The sequence below is a fragment of the Lonchura striata genome, chromosome 36 (genome assembly GCF_050655825.1).
Source record: "Lonchura striata isolate lonStrDom1 chromosome 36, ASM5065582v1, whole genome shotgun sequence".
NCBI lineage: Eukaryota > Metazoa > Chordata > Aves > Passeriformes > Estrildidae > Lonchura > Lonchura striata.
In genome coordinates, this window is record NC_140738.1 from 165,256 (window position 1) to 178,183 (window position 12,928).

The window sequence follows — 12,928 nt, forward strand, 5'->3', positions numbered from 1 at the left end:
CCCCCTGCATTGGAGTACTTTACTACCTGAGCTGTCAATCAAATGCTGCAAGTCACGCCCCCTGCATTGGGGCACATTAATGCCTGAGCTGTCAATCAACCACGACAAGCCACGCCCCTTTCATTGGAGGGCATTAATATCCTCCCTGTCAATCAACAGCTGCAAGCCACGCCCCTTCCATTGGTCTCTATTAATGTCCTCCCTGTCAATCAAATTCTCTGTGCCACACCCCTTCCATTTGGTTGCATGGGTGTCTTATCTGTCAATCAACCGCTGCGAGACACACCCCTCTGTCAATCATCGACTAGACACGCCTATGCATCACTTGCACAATCCTGCCCATCAACCAATCGGATTGACGAGCGGTGACCCGCCGGCCAATGGCAGCGCGGCGGGGGCGTGGCTGGACAGAAGGGGCTGTGTGGCGAGCGCGGGAACGGCGCAGTCTGGGGGCGGGCGGCGGAGCCATCGCGTGGCTGAGGTACAATGGGGGCACGGCGGCTGTGGGAGCGGGGGGGCTCCGTTCATATCGCGACACGGCGGCCGATCGCCGCCCCGACCCGCGTTCCCCCCGGCGCCGCCAGCCGCGGGCGCTCGGGGTTTTAGCGGCGTCGCAGAGCAGCGGCGGCTCCTTCTTCACCCGGCGGCGCTGAGGCGGCCTCGGGGCCCCGCCGGATTTCGGGGGAGCGCACAAAACGATCCCGGGGGGGCTCCGGTTCTGTCCGGGTTCGGTCCCGGTGCCCTCCCGGTTCCCCATCCCGCTTTTATCCCGATTTTATCCCGCTTTTATCTCGGTTCCGTCCCGCTCTGACTCCGCTTCTCCCCCCTCAGGCGGAGCCGCCGGCGGGAAGCGCTTCCGGAGGATCTGCGCTGTGGACTTCGCTTTTTTTGTGTGTGCAGGTTTTTTTTAATTATTTTTATTTTTTGTGGGCTTTTGTGGGGTTTTTTTCCTGGTTTTTTTTTTTTTTTTGTTCGGTTTTTTTTTCTTCTTGTTAGGTTTTGGAGTTTTGGTTTATTTAAAAGGTTTATTTTGTGTTTTTTTTTTTAATTTTTTTGTTTGCTTGTTTTTTTTGTTCCTTGTGGTTTTCGGCTTTTTAAATTTTTTTTTTTTAATTTTTTTACCTTTTTTAACCTTTTTTCCCCTCAGGAATCAGCCGCTGGCAGCAAGCGCCGTCCCGAGGATCTGCGCGATAAAAGTAAAGTTTTAAACCTTTAATTCGCATTTTTCTAATCAGGTTTCCCCTTCCAATGACTCTTTTTGCATCTTTAATTATTAACTCCATCTTTTAATGAGTTTTCGGAAGTTTTTGGCCAAATTTGAGGGGTTTTACCTCAGGCTTTGCCCCCCCCCCGCCACGTGTTTTTCTCCCCTTTACTTTTACAGAAAATAAATAAAATAAAAAAACTATAAAGTATTTTTTTAACGAGTTTTACGTCCTAATTGTTGCTTTTAATAGATTTTAATTTTTTTCCTTTTTTTACAATTTTTTTTTTTAATTCTTTTTTTCCCTGTCCGCGCGGGGAAATCGCACCACCAAAATACCCGATTTTATCTCTTTATTTCTTATTTTTATTTTTCCCGCCTTCCACTCTTTCCAGGTTTTGCTCTTTAAATTTCAAATCTTTATTTTTTTGGGTTTTTTTTCCCCCCTTGTTTTTAATACTTTTATTTTATTTTTTGTAATAAAAACTGTTTCACTGCGGAATTCACGGCGGGTTTTGTGAGGGGAAGGTTAAAAGTTGTGGTTTTTTTAGATAGTTTATTAAAATATATAAATATTATATATATACATATAAATAACAATATATTTAAATAAAAAGTTGTTTTTTTTTTAAATAAAAACGCGGCCGCTTTGGTGTCGATTGGAACTGCGGGGTGAGGGGAAAGATAAAAGTTATTGATTTAAATGTTTTTTAAAATAAAAATAAAATAAAAACGCGGCCCCGTGGTGCGGATTCTTTCCATTATAAATACAGCGTGAGGAGAAAGGTAAAATTATTGATTTAAATGTATTTTTGAAATAAAAATAAAATAAAAACGCGGTGCCGGGTCTTGCTGTGAGGGGAAGGGTAAAAGTTCTTGATTTAAATGTTTTTTAAATAGAAATAAAAATAAAAATGCGGCCCCTTGGCGTCGATTCGAACTGTGGGGTGAGGGGAAAGGTAAAAGTTACTGATTTGAATGTATTTTTAAATAGAAATAAAAATTAAAATGCCCCCCCCCACCCCGGTACCGGTTCTTACGGTGAGGGGAAATCTAAAAGTTCTTTATTTAAATGTGTTTTAAAATAAAAACGCGGCCCTTTGGTGCGGATTCTTTCCATTATGAATAAACCGTGAGGGGAAAGCTGGAAGTTACTGATTTAAACGTATTTTTAAATAAAAATAAAATAAAAACGCGGTGCGGGGACACCTGAAAGTTCTTGATGTAAATGCTTTTTAAATAGAAATAAAAATAAAAACGCGGCCGCTTGGTCCCGATCCTTGCTATTATGAACACACCGTGAGGGGAAAGCTAAAAATGATTTATTTAAATGTTTTTTATTAATAAAATCGCGACTCCCGGTGCCCGCTCTTAACCCTGAGGGGATCGTGAGGGGAGGAGGGGGCGGGGCCAAAAAGCGGCGGGAAAGTAGAGGGGCGTGGCCTCGCCTCAGAGAATCGCGCGGCCCCGCCCACGGGGGCGCGGCGTGACCTTAAAAGGACAAAGGGGCGGGGCCGCGGCTTTGACGGACGGCGCGCGAGGGGCGGTGGCTTCCCGCGCGCGCGCGGCCGCGGCCAATGGGAGCGCGGCGCGGCCGGAAAAGAAGGCGGGCGGGAGGCGGAAGTGGGCGTGGCCAGGCGCGGCAATGGCGGCGCCCGCGGAGGAGGCGGCGGCGGCGGAGAGCGGCGGGGGAGGCGGAGGGGGGGAGGGCGACGATGAGGAGGCGCTGAGGCGGATGGAGGTGGGGGAGGGGTTTCCTGAGGGGGGCGGGGCCGTTTTTTGGGGGCGTTTTGGGCTTTTTTTGGGGGGGGGGGGTCTGGGGTTCTGAGGGGGGCGGGGCTTGAGGAGGGGATTTTTACTTTCACTGATTTTGGGTTATTTTGGGTTATTTCCCATGAATATGGTTCATTTTGCTCTGACTTCTGCTGATTTCGGGGTGATTTGGGGTTATTTTTTGACGATTTTGACTTGTTTTCTTGTTATTTTCAATTATTTTGGTTATTTGGGCTGATTTCGGCTGATTTCTGGTTGATTTTGGGTTATTTTTTGATTATTTTAGGTTGCTTTCGCTGACTTTTGGTTATTTTTTATTTCCCACAATTTTGTCTCACTTTGGGCTGATTTTTGCTGCTTTGGGGTTATTTTGGGTTATTTTCCGGTCATTTTGGGTTATTTAGAGGCGATTTCAGGTTATTTTTTGGTTAATTCGGGTTATTTAGAGGCAATTTTGGGTTATTTTAGTTATTTCATGCTATTTTCACCGATTTCATGTTATTTAGTGTTATTTCCCTCTCCCTTTGGGCTGATTTCTCCCCGTTTTTGTCTCTCCCAGGCCCTGGTGTCGGAGCTCTATCGCTTCCGGGACGCGCTGCCCGGCCGTGACCCCGGCTGTGACCCCTGTGACCCCGGCTGTGACCCCAGTGACCCCGCTGACCCCTCGGGTGACCCCGCTGACCCCGCGGGTGACCCCTTGGTGGCCGAGATGGAGCGGACGCTGCGCCTGATGGAGCAGATCCACGGTCAGGGCGTGGCCGGGGCGTGGTCTGGGTGTGTCCAGGTGTGCCTGGGGTGTGTCCAGGTGTGTCTGGGTGTGTGCAGGTGTGCCTGGGGTGTGTCCAGGTACACCTGGGTGTGTGCAGGTGTGCCTGGGGTGTGTCCAGGTACACCTGGGTGTGTGCAGGTGTGCCTGGGACGTGTCCAGGTACACCTGGGTGTGTCCAGGGCGTATCTGGGTGTCCAGGTGTGCCTGGGGCGTGTCCAGGTACACCTGGGTGTGTCCAGGGCGTATCTGGGTGTCCAGGTGTGCCTGGGACGTGTCCAGGTACACCTGGGTGTGTCCAGGGCGTATCTGGGTGTCCAGGTGTGTCTGGGTGTGTGCAGGTGTGCCTGGGGTGTGTCCAGGTGTGTCTGGGTGTGTGCAGGTGTGCCTGGGGTGTGTCCAGGGCGTGGTCTGGTTCTGTCCAGGTGTGTCTGGGGTGTGTCCAGGTGTGCCTGGGGCGTGTCCAGGTGTGTCTGGGGTGTGTCCAGGTGTGCCTGGGGCGTGTCCAGGTACACCTGGGTGTGTCCAGGGCGTATCTGGGTCTGTCCAGGTGTGTCTGGGGCATGTCCAGGTGTGTCTGGGTGTGTCCTGGGTGTGTCCAGGTGTGTCTGGGTGTGTCTGGGGGTGTCCAGGTGTGTCTGGGTGTGTCCTGGTGTGTCTGGGTGTGTCCTGGTGTGTCTGGGTATGTCTGGGGCATGGCCAGGTGTGTCCTGGGTGTGTCCAGGTGTGTGCAGGTGTGTGCAGGTGTGGCCAGGTGTGTGCAGGTGTGTCCGGGTGTGTCCAGGCACGGTCAGGGCGCGGCCGGGGCGTGTCCCCGAGCCCTGCCCCGTCTAACCCTCCCGTTGCAGTCTCCGCCGCGGGGCGCGGCCGGGCGCTGGTGCTGCGGGCGCGGGCGCTGGGCGTGGCGCCGGAGGCGGGCGGGGCGCGGGCGGAGGCGGCGCTGGGCCACGCCCTGAAGCTGGACCCCGCCCTGGGCGCGGCCTGGCGCCAGCTGGGCGAGCAGCGCTGGCGGCGCGGCGACCTGCGCGGCGCCCGCCAGGCCTTCGGCGGCGCCCTGCAGCAGGTGGGCGCTTCGGGGGCGTTTCGGGCATTTCGGGGATTTTGGGGATTTTTGGGTCATTTTTGGGGATTTTTGGGGATTTTATGGTGATTTTTGGGTCATTTTTGGGTGATTTTTGGGGGATTTTTGGGTGATTTTTGGGTGATTTTTGGGGGATTTTTGGGGGATTTTTGGGTGATTTTTGGGTGATTTTTTGGTGATTTTTGGGTGATTTTTGAGTGATTTTTGGGTGATTTTTCAGTGATTTTTGAGTGATTTTTGAGTGATTTTTGGGTGATTTTTGAGTGATTTTTGAGTGATTTTTGGGTCATTTTTGGGTCATTTTTGGGTGATTTTTGAGTGATTTTTGGGTCATTTTTGAGTGATTTTTGATTTTTAGGTGATTTTTGGGTCATTATTGGGTGATTTTTGGGTGATTTTTGAGTGATTTTTTGAGCGGCGCCCTGCGCGGCGCCCGCCAGGCCTTCGGCGGCGCCCTGCAGCAGGTGGGCCGCTTCGGGGGGGTTCTGGGCATTTCGGGGATTTTGGGGATTTTTGGGGATTTTTGGGGATTTTTGGGTGATTTTTTGAGAAATTTTTTGGGAATTTTTAGGGAATTTTTTGAGAATTTTTTGGGAATTTTTTTGGAATATTTAGGAAATTCTTTGGGATCTTTTAGGAAATTTTTTGAGAATTTTTTGGGAATTTTTTCGGAATTTTTTTCGGGAAATTTTTTGGGAATTTTTTCGGAATTCTTTTGGGAATTTTTTGGGAATTTTTAGCAAATTTTTTGGGAATTTTTTGGGAATTTTTAGGAAATTTTTGGGTGATTTTTTGGGTGATTTTTGTGGTTTTCCTGGGTTTTGTGTGGTTTTGGGGTGTTTCTGGGTGTTTTTTTTGGGGATTTTCAGGTTTTTTTACAATTCTGGGATTTGGGGTGGTTTTTGGGGTGGTTTGGGGTGGTTTTGGGGTGGTTTGGGGAGTTTTGGGGGTGTTTTTGGGCTCTTTTTGGGGTGTTTTGGGGTATTTCTGGGCAGTTTTGGGGTGTTTTTGGAGTGTTTTGGGCTGTTTTGGGCTGGTTTTGGGGTGTTTCGGGCTGTTTCGGGCTATTTCTTTGCGGTTTTTTTTGGGGATTCCTACGTTTTTTCCCCGATTTTGGTGTTTTGATGTTTTCTGTGTATTTTCGCTGTTTTAACCCCGTTTTCCCCGTTCCCCCAGGGCGAGGACCCCGAGGCGCGGCGCCTGCTCTCCATGGCGCTGCGGGCGCAGGGGGCGGGGCCGCGCCCGCGGGGGGCGGGGCCAGGCGGCGAGGGGGCGGGGCCAGCGCCGGGGGGCGGAGCCCTGCGCGAGAGCCTGGCCCAGGCGGAGGCGGCCGTCAGGTGTGACCCCAAGAACGGCCAGAGCTGGTGTGAGTCTCACCTGGGACAGGTGTGGTCACCTGGGACAGGTGTGGTCACCTGGGGCAGGTGTGGGCGGGGCTCAAGGGGCTCAGGTGTGACCCCAAGAACGGCCAGAGCTGGTGTGAGTCTCACCTGGGACAGGTGTGGTCACCTGGGACAGGTGTGGTCACCTGGGACAGGTGTGGGCGGGGCTCAAGGGGCTCAGGTGTGACCCCAAGAACGGCCAGAGCTGGTGTGAGTCTCACCTGGGACAGGTGTGGTCACCTGGGACAGGTGTGGTCACCTGGGGCAGGTGTGGGCGGGGCTCAAGGGGCTCAGGTGTGACCCCAAGAACGGCCAGAGCTGGTGTGAGTCTCACCTGGGACAGGTGTGGTCACCTGGGACAGGTGTGGTCACCTGGGACAGGTGTGGTCACCTGGGACAGGTGTGGGCGGGGCTCAAGGGGCTCAGGTGTGACCCCAAGAACGGCCAGAGCTGGTGTGAGTCTCACCTGGGACAGGTGTGGTCACCTGGGACAGGTGTGGTCACCTGGGACAGGTGTGGGCGGGGCTCAAGGGGCCCAGGTGTGACCCCAAGAACGGCCAGAGCTGGTGTGAGTCTCACCTGGGACAGGTGTGGTCACCTGGGACAGGTGTGGTCACCTGGGACAGGTGTGGGCGGGGATCAAGGGGCTCAGGTGGGTGTGGGGAGGGTCTCAGGTGTGCCCAGGTGTATCCCAGGTGTATCTCAGGTGTCTGTCACCTGTGCCAGGTGTATCTCAGGTGTATCTCAGGTGTACCCAGGTGTCTCAGGTGCACCCAGGTGTAGCCCAGGTGTGCCCACCTGTGCGAGGTGCATCCCAGGTGCACTCAGATGTATCCCAGGTGTGTCTCACCTGTGCCAGGTGTATCTCAGGTGTATCTCAGGTTATCCAGGTGTATCTCAGGTGTATCTCAGGTTACCCAGGTGTCTCTCAGGTGTACCCAGGTGTACCCAGGTGTATCTCAGGTGTACCCCGGTGCGCCCAGGTGTATCTCAGGTGTACCCAGGTGCACCCAGGTGTATCTCAGGTGTATCTGAGTTTACCCAGGTGTATCCCAGGTGTGTCTCAGCTGTACCCAGGTGTCTCTCAGGTGTCTCCCAGGTGTCTCACCTGTGCCAGGTGTATCTCAGGTGTATCTCAGGTTACCCAGGTGTCTCCCAGGTGTCTCTCACTTGTGCCAGGTGTATCTCAGGTGTATCTCAGGTTACCCAGGTGTCTCTTAGGTGTCTCTCACCTGTGCCAGTTGTATCTCAGGTGTACCCAGGTGCACCCAGGTGTCTCTCAGGTGTCTCCCAGGTGTCTCACCTGTGCCAGGTGTCCCATCTCAGGTGTTTCCCCCCCAGACGTGCTGGCCAACGCCCACGTGGCGCTGTTCTTCGCGGGCGGGCAGAGCCCCGGCAGCGCCCGGCGCGCGCTGGCAGCCTACGCACAGGCGGTGAGGGGCGGGGCCACGGGAGGTGGGCGGGGTCACGGGGAGTTGGGGCCACGGGGCGGGGCCACGGCAGGGGGGCGGAGTCACGGGGAGGGGCGGGGCCAAGGGGCGGGGCCACGGCAGGGGGGCGGAGTCACGGGGAGGGGCGGGGCCACGGGGCGGGGCCACGGGAGGTGGGCGGAGTCACGGGGAGGGGCGGGGCCACGGGAGGTGGGCGGAGTCACGGGAGGGGCGGGGCCACGGGAGGTGGGCGGAGTCACGGGGAGGGGCGGGGCCACGGGAGGTGGGCGGAGTCACGGGGAGGGGCGGGGCCACGGGGGCGGGGCAAACCCTGGGGGTGTGGCCAACCCTGGGGCCAGGCTAGCCATGGGGGCGGGGCTATCCCCGGGGGCGTGGCTAATACTGGGGGTGTGGCCAACCCTGGGGGCGTGGCCAACCAGTGGGGCGGAGCTAATCCTAAGGGCGGAGCTATCCCCGGGGGCGTGGCTAACTCTGAGGGCGTGGCCAATCCTGGGGGCGGGGTTAAGCATGGGGGTGTGGCCAATCCTGGGGGCGGGGCCAATGCTGGGGGTGGGTCCAATCCTGTGGCGTGGCCAACCCTGGGGGCGTGGCCAATCCTGGGGGCGTGGCCAACGGTGGGGGCGTGTCCAACCCAAAAACCACCCCCAAAAAATTGCGAAATCCGCCAACGATCCCTCAATGGCCCCAAAAATCCCCCAATTGACCCCAAAATTCCCCGCCAGGAGCGCGTGGACCCCGCAGCCGCCGCCAACCCCGACCTGCACCTGAACCGCGCCACGGTGAGGGGCGGGGTGGGGCGGGGCTCAGGTGTGCCCAGGTGTGTGCCCAGGTGTGTTTCAGGTGTGCCCAGGCGTGTGTCAGGTGTGCCAGGTGTGTTTCAGGTGTGTCAGGTGTGCCCAGGCGTCTCAGGTGTGCCCAGGTGTGCTCAGGTGTGTCCCACGTGTGCCCAGGTGTGTCCAGGTGTGCTCAGGTGTGTCTCAGGTGTGCCCAGGGGTGTCTGAGGTGTACCCAGGTGTGCCCAGGTGTGTCCAGGTGTGCTCAGGTGTGCCCAGGTGTGTCTCAGGTGTGCCCAGGTGTGCTCAGGTGTGTCCCACGTGTGCCCAGGTGTGTCCAGGTGTGCTCAGGTGTGCCAGGTGTGTCTCAGCTGTGCCCAGGTGTGTCTCAGCTGTGCCCAGGTGTGTCTCAGCTGTGCCCAGCTGTGTCTCAGCTGTGCTCAGTGTGTCTCAGCTGTGCCCAGGTGTGTCTCAGCTGTGCCCAGGTGTGTCTCAGCTGTGCCCAGCTGTGTCTCAGCTGTGCTCAGTGTGTCTCAGCTGTGCCCAGTGTGTCTCAGCTGTGCCCAGGTGTGCCAGGTGTGCAGGTGTGCAGGTGTGCAGGTGTGCACTCCCCGCCCCTGTCGCGCAGCTGCTGCAGTTCCTGGAGCGGTTCCAGGGGGCGCTGGAGGGGCTGAGCCGCGCGGCCGAGCTGGCGCCGGGCTGGGCCGAGCCCCGGCGGCGGCACCGCGGCCTCATGGAGTTCCTGGGGCGGCTCTGCGGGCTGCTGGAGAGCCGGGTACGGACTGGGAGGGACTGGGAGGGACTGGGAGGGACTGGGATGGACTGGGAGGGACTGGGAGGGACTGGGAGGGACTGGGATTGGACTGGGAGGGACTGGAAGGGACTGGGAGGGACTGGGATTGGACTGGGATGGACTGGGACTGGACTGGGATGGACTGGGATGGACTGGGAGGGACTGGGAGGGGCTGGGAGGGACTGGGAGGGACTGGGAGGGACTGGGATTGAACTGGGATGGACTGGGAGGGACTGGAAGGGACTGGGAGGGACTGGGATTGGACTGGGATGGACTGGGACTGGACTGGGATGGACGGGGAGGGACTGGGATTGGACTGGGAGGGACTGGGATGGACTGGGAGGGACTGGGAGGGACTGGGAGGGACTGGGGTAAACTGGGATTGAACTGGGATTGAACTGGGATAGACTGGGATGGACTGGGATTGGACTGGGAGGGGCTGGCATTATACTGGGATAAACTGGGATTGGACTGGGATGGACTGGGATAGACTGGGATGGACTGGGAGGGGCTGGGATGGACTGGGATTGGACTGGGATTGGACTGGGATGGATTGGGACGGGCTGGGATGGACTGGGATTGGACTGGGATAAACTGGGATTGAACTGGGAGGGACTGGGAGGGACTGGGATTGGACTGGGGTAAACTGGGATTGGACTGGGAGGGGCTGGGATGGACTGGGATTGGACTGGGATGGACTGGGATTGGACTGGGATGGACTGAGATTGGACTGGGATGGACTGGGGTAAACTGGGATTGGACTGGGATGGATTGGGATGGACTGGGATTGATCTGGGATTGGGCTGGGAGGGAACTGTGATGAACTGGGATGGACTGGGATCAAACTGGGACAAACTGGGAGGAACTGGGAGGAGCTCAGGACGCACTGGGAGGATGCGGAAACCACTGGGCCAAACTGGGGTGCGGTGGGCGTGTCCCTCTAAACCCCGCCCCCAGGGGAAGCTGCGCACTGATTGGCGGGCGTGTCCCTGACCCCGCCCCCTCTAAACCCCGCCCCCAGGGGAAGCTGGGCGCTGATTGGCGGGCGTGTCCCTGACCCCGCCCTCTCTGGCCCCGCCCCCAGGGGAAGCTATGCGCTGATTGGTGGGCGTGTCCCTGACCCCGCCCCCTCTAAACCCTGCCCCCAGGGGAAGCAGTGCGCTGATTGGTGGGCGTGTCCCTGACCCCGCCCCCTCTCTGGCCCCGCCCCCAGGGGAAGCTGGGCGCTGATTGGTGACCCCTGACCCCGCCCCCTCTCTGGCCCCGCCCCCAGGGGAAGCTGCGCGGGAAGCGGCGCCGGGGCGTGGCCGGGCCGGTGCCCCTCCCCCTGCTGGGGCCGCTGGGCGGGGCCGGGGGGCCGCGCCCCTCCCCCATCGCCGGGCTCCGCCCCGGGCCCAACCCCCAGCGCGTGGTGCTGGGCAGGGTCCTGTTCAGCCTGGCCCCGCCCGGGGGCGTGCCCTAGTGAGTGCGGGCCGGGAGTGAACTGGGAGGGACTGGGAGTGAACTGGGAGGGACTGGGAGTGAACTGGGAGGGACTGGGATTAACTGGGAGGGACTGGGAGGGACTGGGATTGAACTGGGAGGGGACTGGGATAAACTGGGAGGAACTGGGAGGGACTGGGAGTGAACTGGGAGGGACTGGGAGTGAACTGGGAGGGACTGGGATAAGATGGGAGGGACTGGGATTGAACTGGGAGGGGACTGGGATGGACTGGGAGGGACTGGGAGGGGAATGGGGTAAACTGGGAGGGGATTGGGAGGGACTGGGATTAACTGGGAGGGGACTGGGATAAACTGGGAGGGACTGGGATTAACTGGGAGGGACTGGGGGAGGATTGGGATAAACTGGGAGGGGATTGGGGGGCACTGGGAGGGACGGATTGAACTGGGAGGGACTGGGATTGAACTGGGAGGGGACTGGGATAAACTGGGAGGGACTGGGATTGAACTGGGTGGGGACTGGGAGGGACTGGGGGGGGATTGGGATAAACTGGGAGGAACTGGGATTGAACTGGGAGGGACTAGGATTGAACTGGGAGGGGACTGGGACAGAAGTGGGAGGGACTGGGAGGGGATTTGGGGAGACTGGGATAAACTGGGAGGGACTGGGATAAACTGGGAGGGACTGGGATGGAAGTGGGTGTGGTCACAGTGGGTGTGGTCGCGGTGGGCGTGGCTGACCCGGCCCCGCCCCCAGCGTGGTGGGGCTGCAGGACGGGGCCGGGGCCGCGGCCGCCGTGTCCGTGTTCAACGCGGCGCCCGCCTGGGGCGTGACCGTGGGCGACGCCCTGGGCGTGGCCGAGCCCGAGCTCAGCCAGCACCTGCACCAGCACCAGGGACAGGTGAGGCACCGGGCCGGACTGGGCCGGACTGGGCTGGACTGGTTTGGGTCGGGCCGGACTGGTTTGGGTTGTTCTGGAATGGTTTGGACTGGTTTGGGTTGGTCTGGACTGGTTTGGGTCATTCTGGAGTGGTTTGGGTTGGTCTGGATTGGTTTGGGTCATTCTGGACTGGGTTGGGTCGTTCTGGACTGGTTTGGGTCATTCTGGACTGGTTTGGGTTGGTCTGGACTGGTTTGGGTTGGTCTGGACTGGTTTGGGTCATTCTGGACTGGTTTGGGTCATTCTGGACTGGTTTGGGTTGGTCTGGACTGGTTTGGGTCATTCTAGACTGGTTTGGGTTGGTCTGGACTGGTTTGGGTCGTTCTGGGCTGGTTTGGGTCCTTCTGGACTGGTTTGGGTTGGTCTGGACTGGTTTGGGTTGGTCTGGACTGGTTTGGGTCCTTCTGGGCTGGTTTGGGTCCTTCTGGACTGGTTGGGACCACTTTATACTGGTCTGTACTGGTCTGGACTGGTTTTGATTAGTTGTTACTGGTCCACATTGCTTTATACCAGTCTGTACTGGTTTAGAACAGTTTGTACTGGTTTATAATGGTTTATACTGGTATTTACTGGTCCATAATGGTTTATAACTGTTTATACTGGTTTGTACTAGTCCATACTGGTTTGTACTGGTTTGTACTGGCCCAAACTGGTCCTGACTGGTTTCTCTCCCCGCAGACCTTCTCCTTCGTGGGGCTCCGCGTCCCCTCCCCCCTGTCCCTGGTGGTCAATGGCCGCCGCCCGCCCGGCTCCGCCCTGGCCCCGCCCCACCTGGCGCTGACCAATCCCGGCGCGCCTCTGCCGGCCCCGCCCCCCGCCGCGCGCTGACCACGCCCCCCGCGGGGCGGGGCCGATTCGGGGCAATAAACGTGGATTTTGGGAAACCCAGCTCGGGGTCGTGACCTCGGCGCCGCCATCTTGGGCTGGGGTGGGCCTGGGGGCCGCCATCTTGGATTGTGGCACATGGGAACGGCCATCTTGGGTTGTGGCAAAAATGGGGGCCGCCATCTTGGACTGGTGCACAGAGGCAGCCATCTTGGATTGCAAAACATGGGGCAGCCATCTTGGATTGCAGCACGTGGAGCAGCCATCTTGGATTACAGGAAGTGGAGGCGGCCATATTGAATAATCGCACATGGGGGCAGCCATCTTGGATTCCTGTATGGGGGTGGCCATCTTGGATTGGTGTATGGGTGCCGCCATATTGGATTGGTGCACAGGGACGGCCATATTGGATCACAAAGACTGGGGCAGCCATCTTGGATTACAACATATGGAGGTGGCCATATTAGATAATTGCACATGAGGCAGCCATATTGGATTG

The 12,928-nt window shown here is 57.6% G+C and overlaps 1 protein-coding gene and 1 long non-coding RNA gene across 2 annotated transcripts; both read left to right on the top strand.

Annotated features, from left to right (window-relative positions):
- The first annotated feature begins 409 nt into the window (after positions 1-409).
- On the top strand, positions 410-1,421 carry LOC146763986 (uncharacterized). Its single transcript, XR_014950986.1, has 2 exons — positions 410-481; positions 832-1,421. It is a non-coding gene; the product is annotated as an uncharacterized LOC146763986 (long non-coding RNA).
- Positions 1,422-2,825: 1,404 nt separating this feature from the next.
- TTC5 (tetratricopeptide repeat domain 5) lies at positions 2,826-12,492 on the top strand. The gene is made up of 10 exons (XM_085565383.1): positions 2,826-2,945; positions 3,537-3,723; positions 4,592-4,806; positions 6,001-6,190; positions 7,548-7,639; positions 8,380-8,436; positions 9,059-9,205; positions 10,497-10,684; positions 11,421-11,565; positions 12,283-12,492. The coding sequence occupies exons 1-10, from the start codon at positions 2,850-2,852 to the stop codon at positions 12,430-12,432; spliced, it is 1,467 nt and encodes a 488-aa protein (XP_085421509.1). The 5' UTR covers positions 2,826-2,849; the 3' UTR covers positions 12,433-12,492.
- The last annotated feature ends 436 nt before the right edge of the window (positions 12,493-12,928 follow it).